The sequence below is a fragment of the Eleutherodactylus coqui genome, chromosome 3 (assembly GCF_035609145.1).
Source record: "Eleutherodactylus coqui strain aEleCoq1 chromosome 3, aEleCoq1.hap1, whole genome shotgun sequence".
NCBI classification, from domain to species: Eukaryota; Metazoa; Chordata; class Amphibia; order Anura; family Eleutherodactylidae; genus Eleutherodactylus; species Eleutherodactylus coqui.
In genome coordinates, this window is record NC_089839.1 from 288,852,934 (window position 1) to 288,867,800 (window position 14,867).

The following is a 14,867-nucleotide window of genomic DNA, read 5'->3' on the forward strand; positions in this document are numbered from 1 at the left end:
GTAACCTCACTAAGATGTTTCAAAGTTTTCAAATATTTTATAGGGTTAAATGGTAACATTGAAAAATACAACTTGTACTGCAAAAAATAAGCGAAGCAAGCTCTCAGGTGTCTGTGTTTACAAAAAGTAAAAAAAATATGATTTTTTGAAAGTAGAAATAACAGGAGTGCAGAATGTGCCCTGGACACAGAAGCATCAATGACCCTTGGTCATGAGGGGGTTAATATCTTCTTAGCATAATATTTGGCAATAACTGTGTTTGACTTGTTTTCTTCAGTACTTCATTTGGCTCACGTGTTATGTTTAACTTTGGCTAAAGCAAAAAAGGTTGGGGACTTCAGACTTCCTGTGGTTGGGTCTTCTGTGGGATTACTATGAGGGCTTAGAGGACTTTTTATTCTAAAAATTTCTATCAAGATTTTCTCTATCACTAAACACTTTGTCTATATCCATGCATTTCTGTACACCAAGGTCTAGAGCAGTGACTTTTGCCAGATTCATATCTTTGTTTTCTGAGATCTTCGGTGTGTGTTCTGTTTGAGGCAAAGCTCACACTAACCAGTCTTTCTTGTGAAGAACAGATTTGTCAGTGACCAGGCTTTTTGTGCCTTTATTTAATAGACAAAGCACCTGTGAAACCCGCACTTGCAATCTCCATAATTGAAACACCTTTTACCAGCTCTTGGAGAAGTCATTAACACTGAGGCTCACTTACCTTTTCTGTGTGGATAGCTACCCAATAAAAATCAAGAATGGTACAACTGTCTGTGTGTTATTTGTTACATTGTGTTTGTCTATAAGTGTGATTTAGATAACAATCAGATTATATTTTATTAGTAATCTCCGCAGAAATCCAGGTAATTCCAAATGGTTCACCTTCTTTTACTTTCAACTGTAGAGAGATAGATAGATAGATAGATAGATAGATAGATAGATAGATAGATAGATAGATATGAGATAGATAGATAGATAGATAGGTGGATAGATATGAGATAGATAGATAGATGGATAGATATGAGATAGATAGATAGATAGATAGATAGATAGATAGATAGATAGATATGAGATAGATAGATAGATAGATAGATAGATATGAGATAGATAGATAGATAGATAGATAGATAGATAGATATGAGATAGATAGATAGATAGATAGATAGATAGATAGATAGATAGATAGATAGATAGGTGGATAATGAACGGCCCGGATTCCTTGCTGTGCTGACTACAGGAGCTCGTAGGGTTTAACTATAACTTTAAATAAATGTTATCATTACAGAGATATGACATTATCCTCGACGAGGTCAAATCACTTGGCCCCTGCAGGCACTTCCTCTTCTTATGAGCTGATTGCTCATTATTGGGGTGACTATTTTTTCTGCCTGTATGTCAATTATACGAATATAGTAATGGCTCACATTTTATACAGGATCCCAGCTTGCCCTCCATGTTCAAACAGTGGTATAACTTCAAGCTCCTGCATATCAATGCAAAATCTGTACCAGAATTGATACATTCCACGTGTCAACTGTCTTTCTAGTGTGTTTTACTGGGTACGGAAGCCATTGTACCCTTGCTGGCACCTAGACCCTGGTGGGACAGTAACTTTTGAACCCCCTATAGCTATAACCCTGCACACAGATCTTAAAATACTGCCTATTTTTAAACCTCTCCCTTTAGCTTACAGGATATTTACAGGTTAACCGTCCACATATCTATCTATCTATCTAATCTCATATCAATCTATTTATCTATCTCATATCTATCTATCTATCTCATATCAATCTATTTATCTATCTCATATCTATCTATCTATCTATCTATCCGTCTCATATCTATCTATCTATCTATCTATCTCATATCTATCTATCTATCTATCTATCTATCTATCTCATATCTATCTATCTCATATCTATCTATCTCATATCTATCCATCTCATGTCTATATATCTCATATCTATCTATCTATCTATCTCATATCTATCTATCTCATATCTATCTATCTCATATCTATCTATCTATCTATCTATCTCTCTATCTCATATCTATCTATCTATCTCACATCTATCTCATATCTATCTATCCTATCTCATATCTATCTATCTATCTATCTATCTCATATCTATCTATCTATCTATCTATCTATCTATCTATCTCATATCTATCTATCTATCTATCTATCTCATATCTATCTATCTATCTATCTATCTCATATCTATCTATCTCATATCTATCTATCTATCTCATATCTATCCATCTCATGTCTATCTATCTCATATCTATCTATCTATCTCATATCTATCTATCTCATATCTATCTATCTCATATCTATCTATCTATCTCACATCTATCTCATATCTATCTATCCTATCTCATATCTATCTATCTATCTATCTCATATCTATCTATCTATCTATCTATCTATCTCATATCTATCTATCTATCTATCTCATATCTATCTATCTATCTATCTATCTATCTCATATCTATCTATCTCATATCTATCTATCTATCTCATATCTATCCATCTCATGTCTATCTATCTCATATCTATCTATCTATCTATCTCATATCTATCTATCTCATATCTATCTATCTCATATCTATCTATCTATCTATCTCTCTATCTCATATCTATCTATCTATCTCACATCTATCTCATATCTATCTATCCTATCTCATATCTATCTATCTATCTATCTATCTATCTATCTCATATCTATCTATCTTTCTATCTATCTGCTGTTGAGTTTCCCTTGCTTGTAATGTACAGCTGAGGAGGCATTGATGTGACTCAAAATAGATGTAGTCAATTTCCTGCCATCTACCTCCATATATGGAAGAATATCCATTACATTTCGATATCTATCTACTTCATACATATCTGTCTATAATGTGATTGTCATTCTGATTATTATTATTGTTGCTGTTTTTTTTGTTTCAAAACAAGTTAAAACAAATATTTCTTCAATGAACTTATTGTCTGATCAAAGATTGCAACAAAGTTGACTGGAAATGTAATAGTTTATGGAAAGAAAGCAATTATGTATGCCAGAGTCATTACAATACCTGCCGTTGGTTCATTCCCCAACCAGTGATCCCATATGTCGAATCTCAGGAGTGACCACACAGCCGACATCCGCGATATGGATATGTACATTGTAATAGTAGAACTTAATAGCAATATAGAGACACAAAAATAAGACATGATATAACATATTTATATACTGTACTTAGGCCCCCTGCACACGGGCGGAAATTCTGCGGCGGGATTTTCCGCAGGATTTCCGCCCGTGCCCGCCTGCATAGGATTGCATTACAATACGCAATCCTATGCAGACAGCTGTGATTTGTCCGCATGAAAACACACGCAGAAAACAAATCACAGCATGTTCTATCACAGTGCAGGTCTCGCAGAGGCCCGCACAGAAATGTCACTTCCGACGCACCGGCTCCGCTCTGCGCATGTGCCGGCTGGCTGGCAGCCAGCGCATCACAGAGAGGACAAGACGCGGAAGAAGGTGAGCCACACTGCTCACTGCAGGGGCGCGGGTCAGATCACGCTGCGAGAATCCTCGCAGCGGGATCCGACCCGGCCGTTTGCAGGCGGCCTTAGGCATACAAGTATTACGCCTAGACATTCATCCATAGGTTATAAATTGCATGCTCACAACAGAAATACATTATTTCATGTTTTTTGGTTATCTTTTAGGGTGATTTCGCATGGGCCTAAATTAGCCAACATGGCACACCACAAGCAGCGGTAAATTCCACACCATAGTTCGCAGGTTACCTGTGGATTTTAATGTGGAATTGAAAATGGCTTCACACATAGCAAAAATGCTGCGGATCCGCACAAAAATCCACAGCATCTCCTCATCAAAAACCTCATCAAAATGCAGAAGTGCCCTCAATAGTGGTTCCGGGTGCAGGCAGTGAGCAGAACTCCTTTGAAGGTAGTGAGTGTCGCTTTCTTAAGTGTCTATACATGCTGCTGTTGAGTAATCGCCTTAGCTGAAGGCCTGATATCACCTGCGGACCTACGGTTAAAATTAGCTGTAGATCCGGAGCTGAATTGATATCAAAATCCAGAGTTTGATGTGCTTTTTGATGTGGAAATGCAGTAGATTTTGATGCAGCATTTCCGCTACATGTGAACGCACCCTTAAACCTGCCTGCAATTCTGCATCACAATCTGCAGTCAGACCTGCATATTTCAGTATTGAATTCCGCTGCTGTGGATTTTGGTGTGCTGTGTGGGCTAATCTGGCCTGTCTGAAAGCATCCTCAGAAAACGAGCTAATGGATATATAATACAAAATCCCCGTTCAACACACAGTAAGTGGATATTTCATTTAAATCATGATGTATTCTCTGTGTGCCTAAAGCAAAATGAATTAGGCTGCATTCAATTATATGAGTTGTGTCCAGCTAATTGTTTTATACCTGAGGCGGACACAACTGATGATAATTTTGTCCATTGGTCTAGCATGTATATCCGGAAACAGAAAGATAGGAAAATGTCGTAGTCCATGCTTTCCATTTTAAAAAAATATATATGAAATTAGTTCTGGCATCGGATTATTTCTGGATTATTCCACAGTGGAGGGAGAAAAAAAACAAAAATGGTCAGACACATGGGGGTGAGGCCTTGTTGTTTGCACCACTTTGTGGTTCATGTTAGCCACAGGGGTACGATTATGGGTAAAATTAGAAGCAAGTTTTTAGCCATGTTTGTTAAGTGCAAAGTTGACAACAGATGTGCATTTGTGTGAAGAGATGAAGAGATAGATAGATAGATAGATAGATAGATAGATAGATATGAGATAGATAGATAGATAGATAGATATGAGATAGATAGATAGATAGATAGATATGAGATAGATAGATAGATATTAGATAGATAGATAGATAGATAGATATGGGATGGATAGATAGATAGATAGGAGATAGATAGATAGATAGATAGATAGATAGATAGATAGATATGGGATAGATAGGTAGATAGGACATAGATAGATAGATAGATAGATAGATAGATAGATATGGGATAGATAGGTAGATAGGACATAGATAGATAGATAGATAGATAGATAGATAGATAGATAGATATGGGATAGATAGGTAGATAGGACATAGATAGATAGATAGATAGATAGATGGATAGATAGATATGGGAGAGATAGATAGATAGATAGATAGATAGATAGATATGAGCGATAGATAGATAGATAGATAGATAGATAGATAGATAGATAGATGGATAGATATGAGCGATAGATAGATAGATAGATAGATAGATAGATAGATAGATAGATAGATAGATAGATAGATACACACATACAAATACTCCTAGAAAATGTGTGTATGACAATTTTGTATGCTCCTGGCATGCGCGGTGGATCAACTCTTACGATTCTTAGTTGAGTCGCGTTTCCAATATATATATATCCTTCCTTCCACTATGAGTGTATATGTATATATATATATATATATATATATATATATATACATTATATCGCTTAGAGATTGACAGCTTGATGACCTGATGTATATTAGAGCAAAGATGATGTCTGAAGCCACCTTCGCACCAGTGTGTTGCTTGTTTTTGTGTGTTTTTGTAGTATGTTTTTCTATTTCCATTTTTAGCACAACTGATCTAATCTGATTGGACAACAGATACAGAACATTACATCATTTTATTTTTTAGCCTCTTTTTGGAACAGGACACATAGATGCAGGGAGGGGGTTAAAAGAAAACATGGAGCTTGACATACAGAAGTGTGCAAAACTATTGCATCACATGCTTTATTCTGGGTCTGGTACTGAAAAAATAGCCAGTAAGCAGCATAAAACCAGGAACTGTTGTAAATATTGGTTTTATTACATTTAAACTTTGTTTAATATATTTCATCTATTTACAACAGTTCGTGGAGGTTTTATGCAGCTCACTTCAGTACCAAACACTGAATGGAGTATGTGATGCAATTTCTTGCACATCCCTTTATTTGTATGTGGCCCTGTATGTTTTCATATATGGAAGGGATCGGACAAATAAGGTCCAATTAATACTCCATTGACCTCACTGTAGAAAAAAAGTAGCAAAACAGACTTTTTTCCATTTTTTTTCCATTTTAGTCAACTGCGTATAGTTTGGGATACTGGTGTAATAAATCCCTTCTACTCAGTATGATTTGGGGAAAATAACAGATCTAGCTAGATCATCCACAAATTCCATTCATCTCTATGGGAAAACCAGCTGCCAAAGTGCATCATTTTAGAGTAATACAAAAGACATGCTACAAAAAAACTAGTGTGGAGGCTCCCTTGCCTGTTCAGCCAGAATCTACTATTTTTGTTTTTTTTTTGCAGGATCTGAAAAACCTTTTGGGGTACTGAAAATGGAACCAGATTCAAAGCAAATATGCAACTTAATATTGTGTTATGGATCACTTGTCCGAGCATTAATTGCAAAGAAATAGAAAAAGTTTCAGAAAAAATACTCTAAAGTAAATTTCTAAGCCACAGAGAAATTAGAGGGAGCTGTTGACAGATTGACAGATCTTTTTTTTTCTCTCCAGTATGAAAAAGCTCATGTGTTTGGGGGGCTTTTTCGGCTTCTTGGGGATTTTAGGTACTATGTTAGGCTGGTTTCAGACGGGCGTATAAAAACACATCTATAAGGGCTCAGTCAGACGGGCGTTTTTACGTGCGCATGTTACTTGCGTTTGCGATCCGCATCTATTAAGAATCAATGCTTTTCAATGGCAGCGGTCACGTGTCCAATTTTTACATGCGCGTAAAATTCACACCTACATAGGACAGAACATATGGGTGGCAATGGACATGGTCACGCATTTATTTCTACACATGCAGTGCGATCTTTTTTACGCGCGAATAAACGCACGTAAAGCGCCCGTCTGACTGAGCCCTAATACGGATCCGTATCATGAACGTATTCCAAAAGACATTACGTCTGTATGTCATCATTAATACGTAGTTGCCTCTGTATTTTTATTAGTTCATATTGGGCAAATACAGTTCAGTATTTAACCAGTAGAAGAGAATACAAATACCAAGGCATAGATGCAAAAAATAAAACATGCTGCGCTTTCAAAAAACAGCTATAAAAAATACAGCCATGTGATTAGCCCTTTAGATTTACATTAGCTCCACATTACATTCCCCTTAATATGGATCTAATGCAAAGAAAATGTACATTTGTTTGAAAGCAGCCTTCCAAAACAAAACAAATATCAGATACAAAGTAATACATTCTTTTAGCACTTTACATCCCCTATAAAATGTGTCCTTTTTTAACAAATACTAGTGTAATACTCAAATACTCAGATGTTGTATACAGAAGTTCATGCATAGAGATATAGTCTTTGGCAGGAGGACAGAATATTATAAATGAGATAGATTCGGTAGGATGGACGGATGGATTGGTGGATCGACGGATAGTTAGATAGATAGATAGATAGATAGATAGATAGATAGATAGATAGATAGATAGATATGAGATAGATAGATAGATAGATAGATATGAGATAGATAGAGCAGCAGACAGAAATGATAAGAGTATATCACTCACTTGGGAAGCTGGCCTTCTACTTATTTGAAATACATATTACTGTATAATATGAATGTATTGTACATACTTATACATTTACATGTGCAATAGACAAAGCTAGGTTAAACAGTTTTGCAAGAAATACTCTAGTATTGTACCCTTTGACTACTATATTTACATGAAATGTTCTTTTCTATTCAATTTATATAATTTTATCTTATTTCTGTTTTCATGGTTTGTTATTTCATAGGCATTCTAGCAAATAGACAAAATCCACAGTATGCTAAAACTATAAATATGTAGATAGCTAAAGATGTTAAATGGTCATTAATCACACTCAGGTGTGCACATAATCCAGTTAACTGCAAATAGACATAAAGAAACGTAGATAGATAGATAGATAGATGGATATGAGATAGATAGATATGAGATAGATAGATAGATAGATAGATAGATAGATAGATAGATAGATAGATAGATAGATAGATAGATAGATATGAGGTAGATAGATAGATAGATAGATAGATAGATAGATAGATAGATAGATAGATAGATGTGAGATAGATAGATAGATATGAGATAGATAGATAGATAGATAGATAGATAGATAGATAGATAGATAGATAGATAGATAGATAGATATGAGATAGATGGATATGAGACAGATAGATATGAGATAGATAGATAGATAGATAGATAGATAGATAGATAGATAGATAGATAGATAGATAGATAGAATAATTCACTCCAGTACTCTGAGTCCCTTGCACCAAATAATAAATAAGTACCGAAAATACTTATAGTGTGTTTATGTATATATGTAAAAAAATGCGGAATTAAGGCAACACCTATATGGAGAATAAATCATCTCCTTGTGGTGTGAGCTGCCATAAACCTACCATAAATTAATATATTGTATTTGGACGTGACATTCTTTATTATAAATTCTTTATTTAAAAAAATAGAGAATTTTTAAAGAAAAAGATCCAGAAAAATGCTCCCTGATTTAAAACGTCTGACTATCTATGTATGCTGTAGGTAGGTAGAAACATAGATAGATATGAGATAGATAGATAGATAGATAGATAGATAGATAGATAGATAGATAGATAGATAGATAGATAGATATGAGAGAGATAGATAGATATGAGATAGATAGATATGAGATAGATAGATAGATAGATAGATAGATAGATAGATAGATAGATAGATAGATAGATAGATAGAATTACCAGCATAAATATACTTACAGCCATGGCAATTATGTATGAACACACACGTTAATGTATTGGGGTTTGCAATTAATAAAGGCCTCAGAACCGTGACTGGTTTTGTCTCCATCAATGATGAGAATAGTATAATACTAGTATCAGCATGTAATATAAGAGCCTGTATGGGCAGGACAGGGCTGCAGCTGCGCTGGGATGAGGCGCGGAGATAATGGGCACAATTACCTGTCACACATTTCTGTGTCCTGTTAAAATTTAATATAGAAAATAAGCAGTTTATTATTTAGCAGAGGAGAGGTTAATGCGTGTAATGTGAATGGAAATGGCCCCCGACCGCAGCTTGCAGTATATCACTACACAGCGGAGCTACACTCTAGTCAATCACATCCTCATTTACCACAACTGCTTCTAGAATGTGGATGGCGTCTATGTGTTCAGTGATTGGGACGATGATGATAAAATGGAAATGTAAAAATGTATAATATACTATTGTTCGATTATATTCTACTGCTATACAAAAAAACCGCAATTAAAAAAGGTGTTTGAAAAAATATATAAAACAGCTGAAAATAAAAAAATACATAACTATAATGCACAAATAAAATTACATAAATACAAAATGAAAAAAAAATAGAAAAATGTAAAAAAAAAAGATAAAATAAAATGGAAGTAGGCATCAAGTTATTGTCTGATACCAAAATTATTGCAATTAATTAACGATATCATACCATACTAATATGATAATGATGATTATAATGTATAATATAAATCATGCACAGCATGGATATTATCTTTACCAGTTCAAAATGTTAATAGTAATGACTATAGTATTAGTATTAATATAACAGCAGTGATAATAACTATACATCATCCTGACATCTATAATTACCAGTTGTAAACAAAATAATTTTAGTGATCTGGGAGAAAAATTCTAACGAATTAACGAACTCCTGACGCCTTATGTATAAAGGATTTTATCCCCCCCAGTTTAAGATATTTTAACAACTAACCCTTTAATGGCCACGACTGTAAACAGTTAAGTTTCTTAGATCGTAGATGTAACACTTAATGATTTTTAGACATAAAGCTTGAGCTGTGTTAACCCCTTCATTGACAGCCGGGGCAACAGAGTCTAAATAAAAAGGTCAACTCTTGAAAGGCGTCTATTGAGAGGCCTGGTAAATGTGCTTGGTAAACTGGAAAATGTGTGTACAGTGGATAAGGAGCGTCCTTGCAGACTGGAGCAGCTCAGCCTAAAAAATTCAAACTGAAAGGGGAGAAGCAAAATATGCAGACCCCTTACTGAGCTCCAACATGGGGGATCCAACATGAGGAAAAAGAGTTATACAAAGCTCAATACAACGATCTGGTGACAAAAACACTAATGGGGGATGAAGACAGTTTGTTTTCTTTTTGGAAAAAAAAAAAATTAAACATCCTGCAATAGGATAATATAATAAGTATATACATCACTGAGGAAGAAAGGAAGAAAGAAAGAAGGAAAGAAAGAAAGAAAGAAAGAGAAAGAAAGAAACTGGTGTAATTGCATTGATAAATGCCTTTTCAGATATCTGATAATGATAATAGCAGATAGGGGGAGAGGGACGGATGGATGGATAGATAAATAATATACTTTCACAGATTTACACAAATAAAGGAAATAAAACACAAGTATATTTTGATTCTAAACTAAAGTTTGGAAAATATATCTAACTATGTACTCCCTCATACACAGAACTGTACGGTATCTATCGATAGATAGATCTAACCAAAACCGTTCAGGTGCAAAGATAAATGCTACAGAATGAGCTAAAATTGAAAGATAGATAGATAGATAGATAGATAGATAGATAGATAGATAGATAGATAGATAGATAGATAGATAGATAGACAGACAGATAGATGGATAGATTGATAGATAGATAGATAGATTCACCTTCATCATTTTGTGTGGTCGCAGGCTCAGGATTCAGTTTTTGAATAGTATCTTTCTAGTAATCAGCTCATTACTTCCCCATGCACATTAGTGGCTAATGAATAGTTAATTAATTAACTGTCACCTCAGATCGTTACTGATGTATTAGCTATCAACTTTCAGAGCCAGGGTTTGTGTAACAGGAACAATTATCAGTCAATCCCCGATCTCCAGCAGTAGGATGAGCCACAATGTAATAAACTGTGCAAAATATAAGTTCAATAATTACTTCTCATATAAAAATAATTATTGATAGGCCAATGATATCGGACGATAGTCGCCACAGGAAACAAGACATCACTACATCGTTTACAATTCACAAACATTTATTTCATTTGGTGACAATTGTGTCTCTATCACATCATAATAATTATTATTATAAGGCTTCTGATTATTCACAATCCGATGGATAAACACAGATCGATGAGGCGGTGGAGTGGGACTGACGATCTCTGTATGATCTGGTCAGATCTCTATATATATTATCTATATACATAATTACATATACACATCAGGCAAAGAAGAATGCATTTGAATTTTGATTTGTAGCTAATGATGAAAAAAGGGAATAATTGCTTGCACTGATATTCTTGAAAATCCTGAGATACCTCGTAATAACAGTGTTTATTATATCCATACGATAACAGTTGGTCAGCAGATCAATAACTATTTCAGTAGGGAGAATTACATTGGTGGTACCATAAATGGTTGTATTATGCATATGTAAAGTAAAAATTATTTGCTCTCGTTATATTAATTTCAATTAATGCATACTAATAGCAATCATATTCACTAAGTGCAATGACTTTTATATGCATATATATACTTAGATATGCCTAAATATATAGACACATATATATATATATATATATATATATATACACACACACACACACACATTTTTTTTATATATATATAGACATGTACATCGCCTATATATACATACATATGTGTGCATATATTTATATATATATATATATATATATATATATATATATATATATATATGTGTGTGTGTGTGTATATATATATATATATATATATATATATATATATATTTAGGGTAATTTAATTAACTAAACTGCCACAACTGCAACTACATTATTATGTGAAAATGCAAGTTAACTTGTTTGCAGGAGTAATTATTAACATATCTTAATTGGTTTCTCCCCATTCCTTGTAGTTATAGGGTGCATTCACATGGAGACAAATTTTTCCATGTAGATATTTTAGCGTCACAATGTAATCCACACATCTTTACTTTAAAGAAACCTTGGAATTGGGATGGAATTGTCCACAGGATGCAGCATAGATACAGATTTTGTCAACTAGTGCAAATGTTGTTGCGTTTTTCACTTAAAAATGCAATCTGTGGAATATTTTTTACATTATTATCTGCAAACTTTAGTTACGGAATTACATCTCCTGTATTTTAGAAATCCGCAAAAACAATTCCACAAGATGCCCTTAATTAATTTTTGCAGTTTTGAAATAAGGACTTGCGGATTTTAACAGATGCGAAATTCAAGTCCTATAGGGATGGTATTGTGATGCAAAAATGACCAGGCCGACAAATTGTGACCCATGTGAAAGGTTCCAAAGGGTCCTTCCATATGCGACAGAATTATGCAGCAGGATGCAGCACAAGCTGCGGTAAATTCTGCACCAAAATCCGCAGGCTACCTGTAGATTTTGATGTGGAATTTAAAATGGCCTGAAATCCCACATCAAAATCTGCAATTAGACCTGTGGATTTCCACAGCTGCGGATTTGGATGCGTCCTGTGGCGTAATTCTATGTGATAGGCCCCAAAACCGAAAAATTTAATTCCGCTGCGGAAAAGCTTTCTGCTATGGATTTAAGGACGTCTTGCGGAATTGTAGTTGTGGATTTCTAACATACAAGAGATGTAATTCCACAATTGAAATTTGCGGAAAACAACGCAAGAAATTCTGCAAACCGTTCCTCAATTAAAAATGCAACAAAATTTGCACTAATTGACAAAATCTGCATCTGCTCTGCATCCGGCTAATTCCACCAGTGTGAAAGCACCCATAGGAAATGCACACTACTAGCATGAACTCCATGGAGTGCATTTATTATGAGTATTAGCTATAATTAATTACATTCATTGTACTATATGTCACTGAACTGTTTTCAGAGACACTTCTGGAAATGTTGCACTGTGCCATTGTCTCTCCATAGTAGAAATAGTTACCGACCTTATGGAATATTTAGTGTCAAAATAGATATATAAGCAGTGACATGAACAGAGAACACACACAAGACATACAGTAATACATGATATACACACATTTTATAAATAGCGACTCATTAATTATAAGGTTTTCTGAGCTGAGGTGATAACTGGGGGCGTCTGTGGACACAGTCAAAGAAATTCAGCTAAAAAAATAAGAATTCCTCCTACCTTCAATACACAGGTTGAGACTTTTTTTTTTAGTATTTGGGGGGTTAGGGGTTAAAAATGACAGCTTGTGATTTTACTTGAGAAGTTTTGTCCACCTTGTAACATGCTGTCATGGGCCAAGTTTAAATGGTTCTGCATGGGGGCCAAGGAAGGGGTTAACATAGCAATAACCTGCGTCTGGCTCCCAGGTTGGGCTGCTGTGTAAGGGGAAGTTGGGGTGGATGTGGGTGCTGCAGCAGCAGACCCCCCAATGATATTGTCTATAGAGAAGGAAGTCCTGGTCTGGGTGTCCGCCTTGAGGGTCTGGATGATGGGCAATGTTGTTGGACTGTAAAAGGATTTTCTACTCAGTTCATTCCCTAGGAATCCAGGCAATGTCGGGCTGGAGAAGACAGAGGTTGGGGTGGGGATGGGACAGTGTGTGGGCTGGAAGGAGAAAGTGGCACCTGGGTGGTGGTGGTGCTGGTGGTGATGATAGTTCTGTAGCTGGAGACCATAGTTATAGCCATAAGGTCCATATCCAAAGGCTGGCATGAAACTACTGGGGTCCCTCAGGATCTCTGTACTCTGCTGTCTCTTAAATCTCTTCCTTCTGCGCAGGAAACTCCCATTGTCAAACATGTCTGCAGATTCAGGGTCCAGTGTCCAGTAGTTACCCTTGCCAGGGTTGCCAGGTTCTCTAGGGATCTTGACAAAGCAGTCATTGAGGGACAGGTTGTGTCTGATGGAGTTCTGCCAAGCAGGGAACTTCTCCCGGTAATAAGGAAAGCGGTTGCTTATAAACTCACAGATCTCGCTGAGGGTCAGCCTTTTCTTTGGGCTCTGTAGTATAGCCATGGTGATCAGAGCTATGTAAGAATAGGGGGGCTTCACCAAAGTGTTCTTGGGGTTCTTCTCCACACCTCTTGGGTTGGAGTCAGATCCAGAAGAGAGATCTGGGGAGACCGCTGGATGAGTCCTGGAGATATTATCATCTGAATCGTTGTCAGATTGGTAGTCCGAGTACTTCCCATCCTTGACATTCATGTCACCGACTACATCGATGTCAGTGTCTTCGGAAAGTAGGGAGTTATCAGACATCTCAGTTCCCAAAGTCATGGTAATGATGATGATGATGATGAGTGCAGGAAGTCCTGAGAGTACTCCCAATCCAACTCCACCAGGACCCCCCCTCCCAAATCTGAATGGGCTCCTCTGTTAACAAACAGCAAGCAAGCAGATCAGTGGCAAGAAAACGTCTTGTGTAGTTTAAGGGGGGCACCATGCACAAGGTCAGATCCTGACACCCCTCATCTCCTCCTCCTTCTTGCCCCCTCCTTCCACCAGGATCTCTCCAAGCTCCAAAACAAAGTTGATGCTCACTGCACCACTGTCAGCCTGAGACTGCAGCCCTCCCCACTGCTCCGTCACTACTTAAACTCCCAGCCTGGTCACATGGTCCCGACGTCACACCTTCTGCTGCCATGCTTCAGACTTCTCTCTCCCTCACTTTCTTATAACGTTATAATACCAGGAGCAGGGATCACATCATAGATTAATTCCAAGCTGAAAAAAAATATTTAATTTATGTGTATATTTTTATTTATTTACTTACTTATTTATTAGTATAGTTTCCAAAATATTTTCTTAAATTCCTCCACATCTAAAGCGACTGGACAGGAA

At 36.0% G+C, this 14,867-nt stretch overlaps 1 protein-coding gene across 1 annotated transcript; it reads right to left on the minus strand.

The window, feature by feature from the left end:
* Positions 1-11,843: 11,843 nt before the first annotated feature.
* LOC136621843 (forkhead box protein D2-like) lies at positions 11,844-14,571 on the minus strand. The gene is given in 3 exon segments (XM_066597626.1): positions 11,844-13,653; positions 13,655-13,682; positions 13,685-14,571. Coding segments are annotated over 3 exon segments (1,044 nt in total). The 5' UTR covers positions 14,304-14,571; the 3' UTR covers positions 11,844-13,256.
* Between the last annotated feature and the right edge of the window lie 296 nt (positions 14,572-14,867).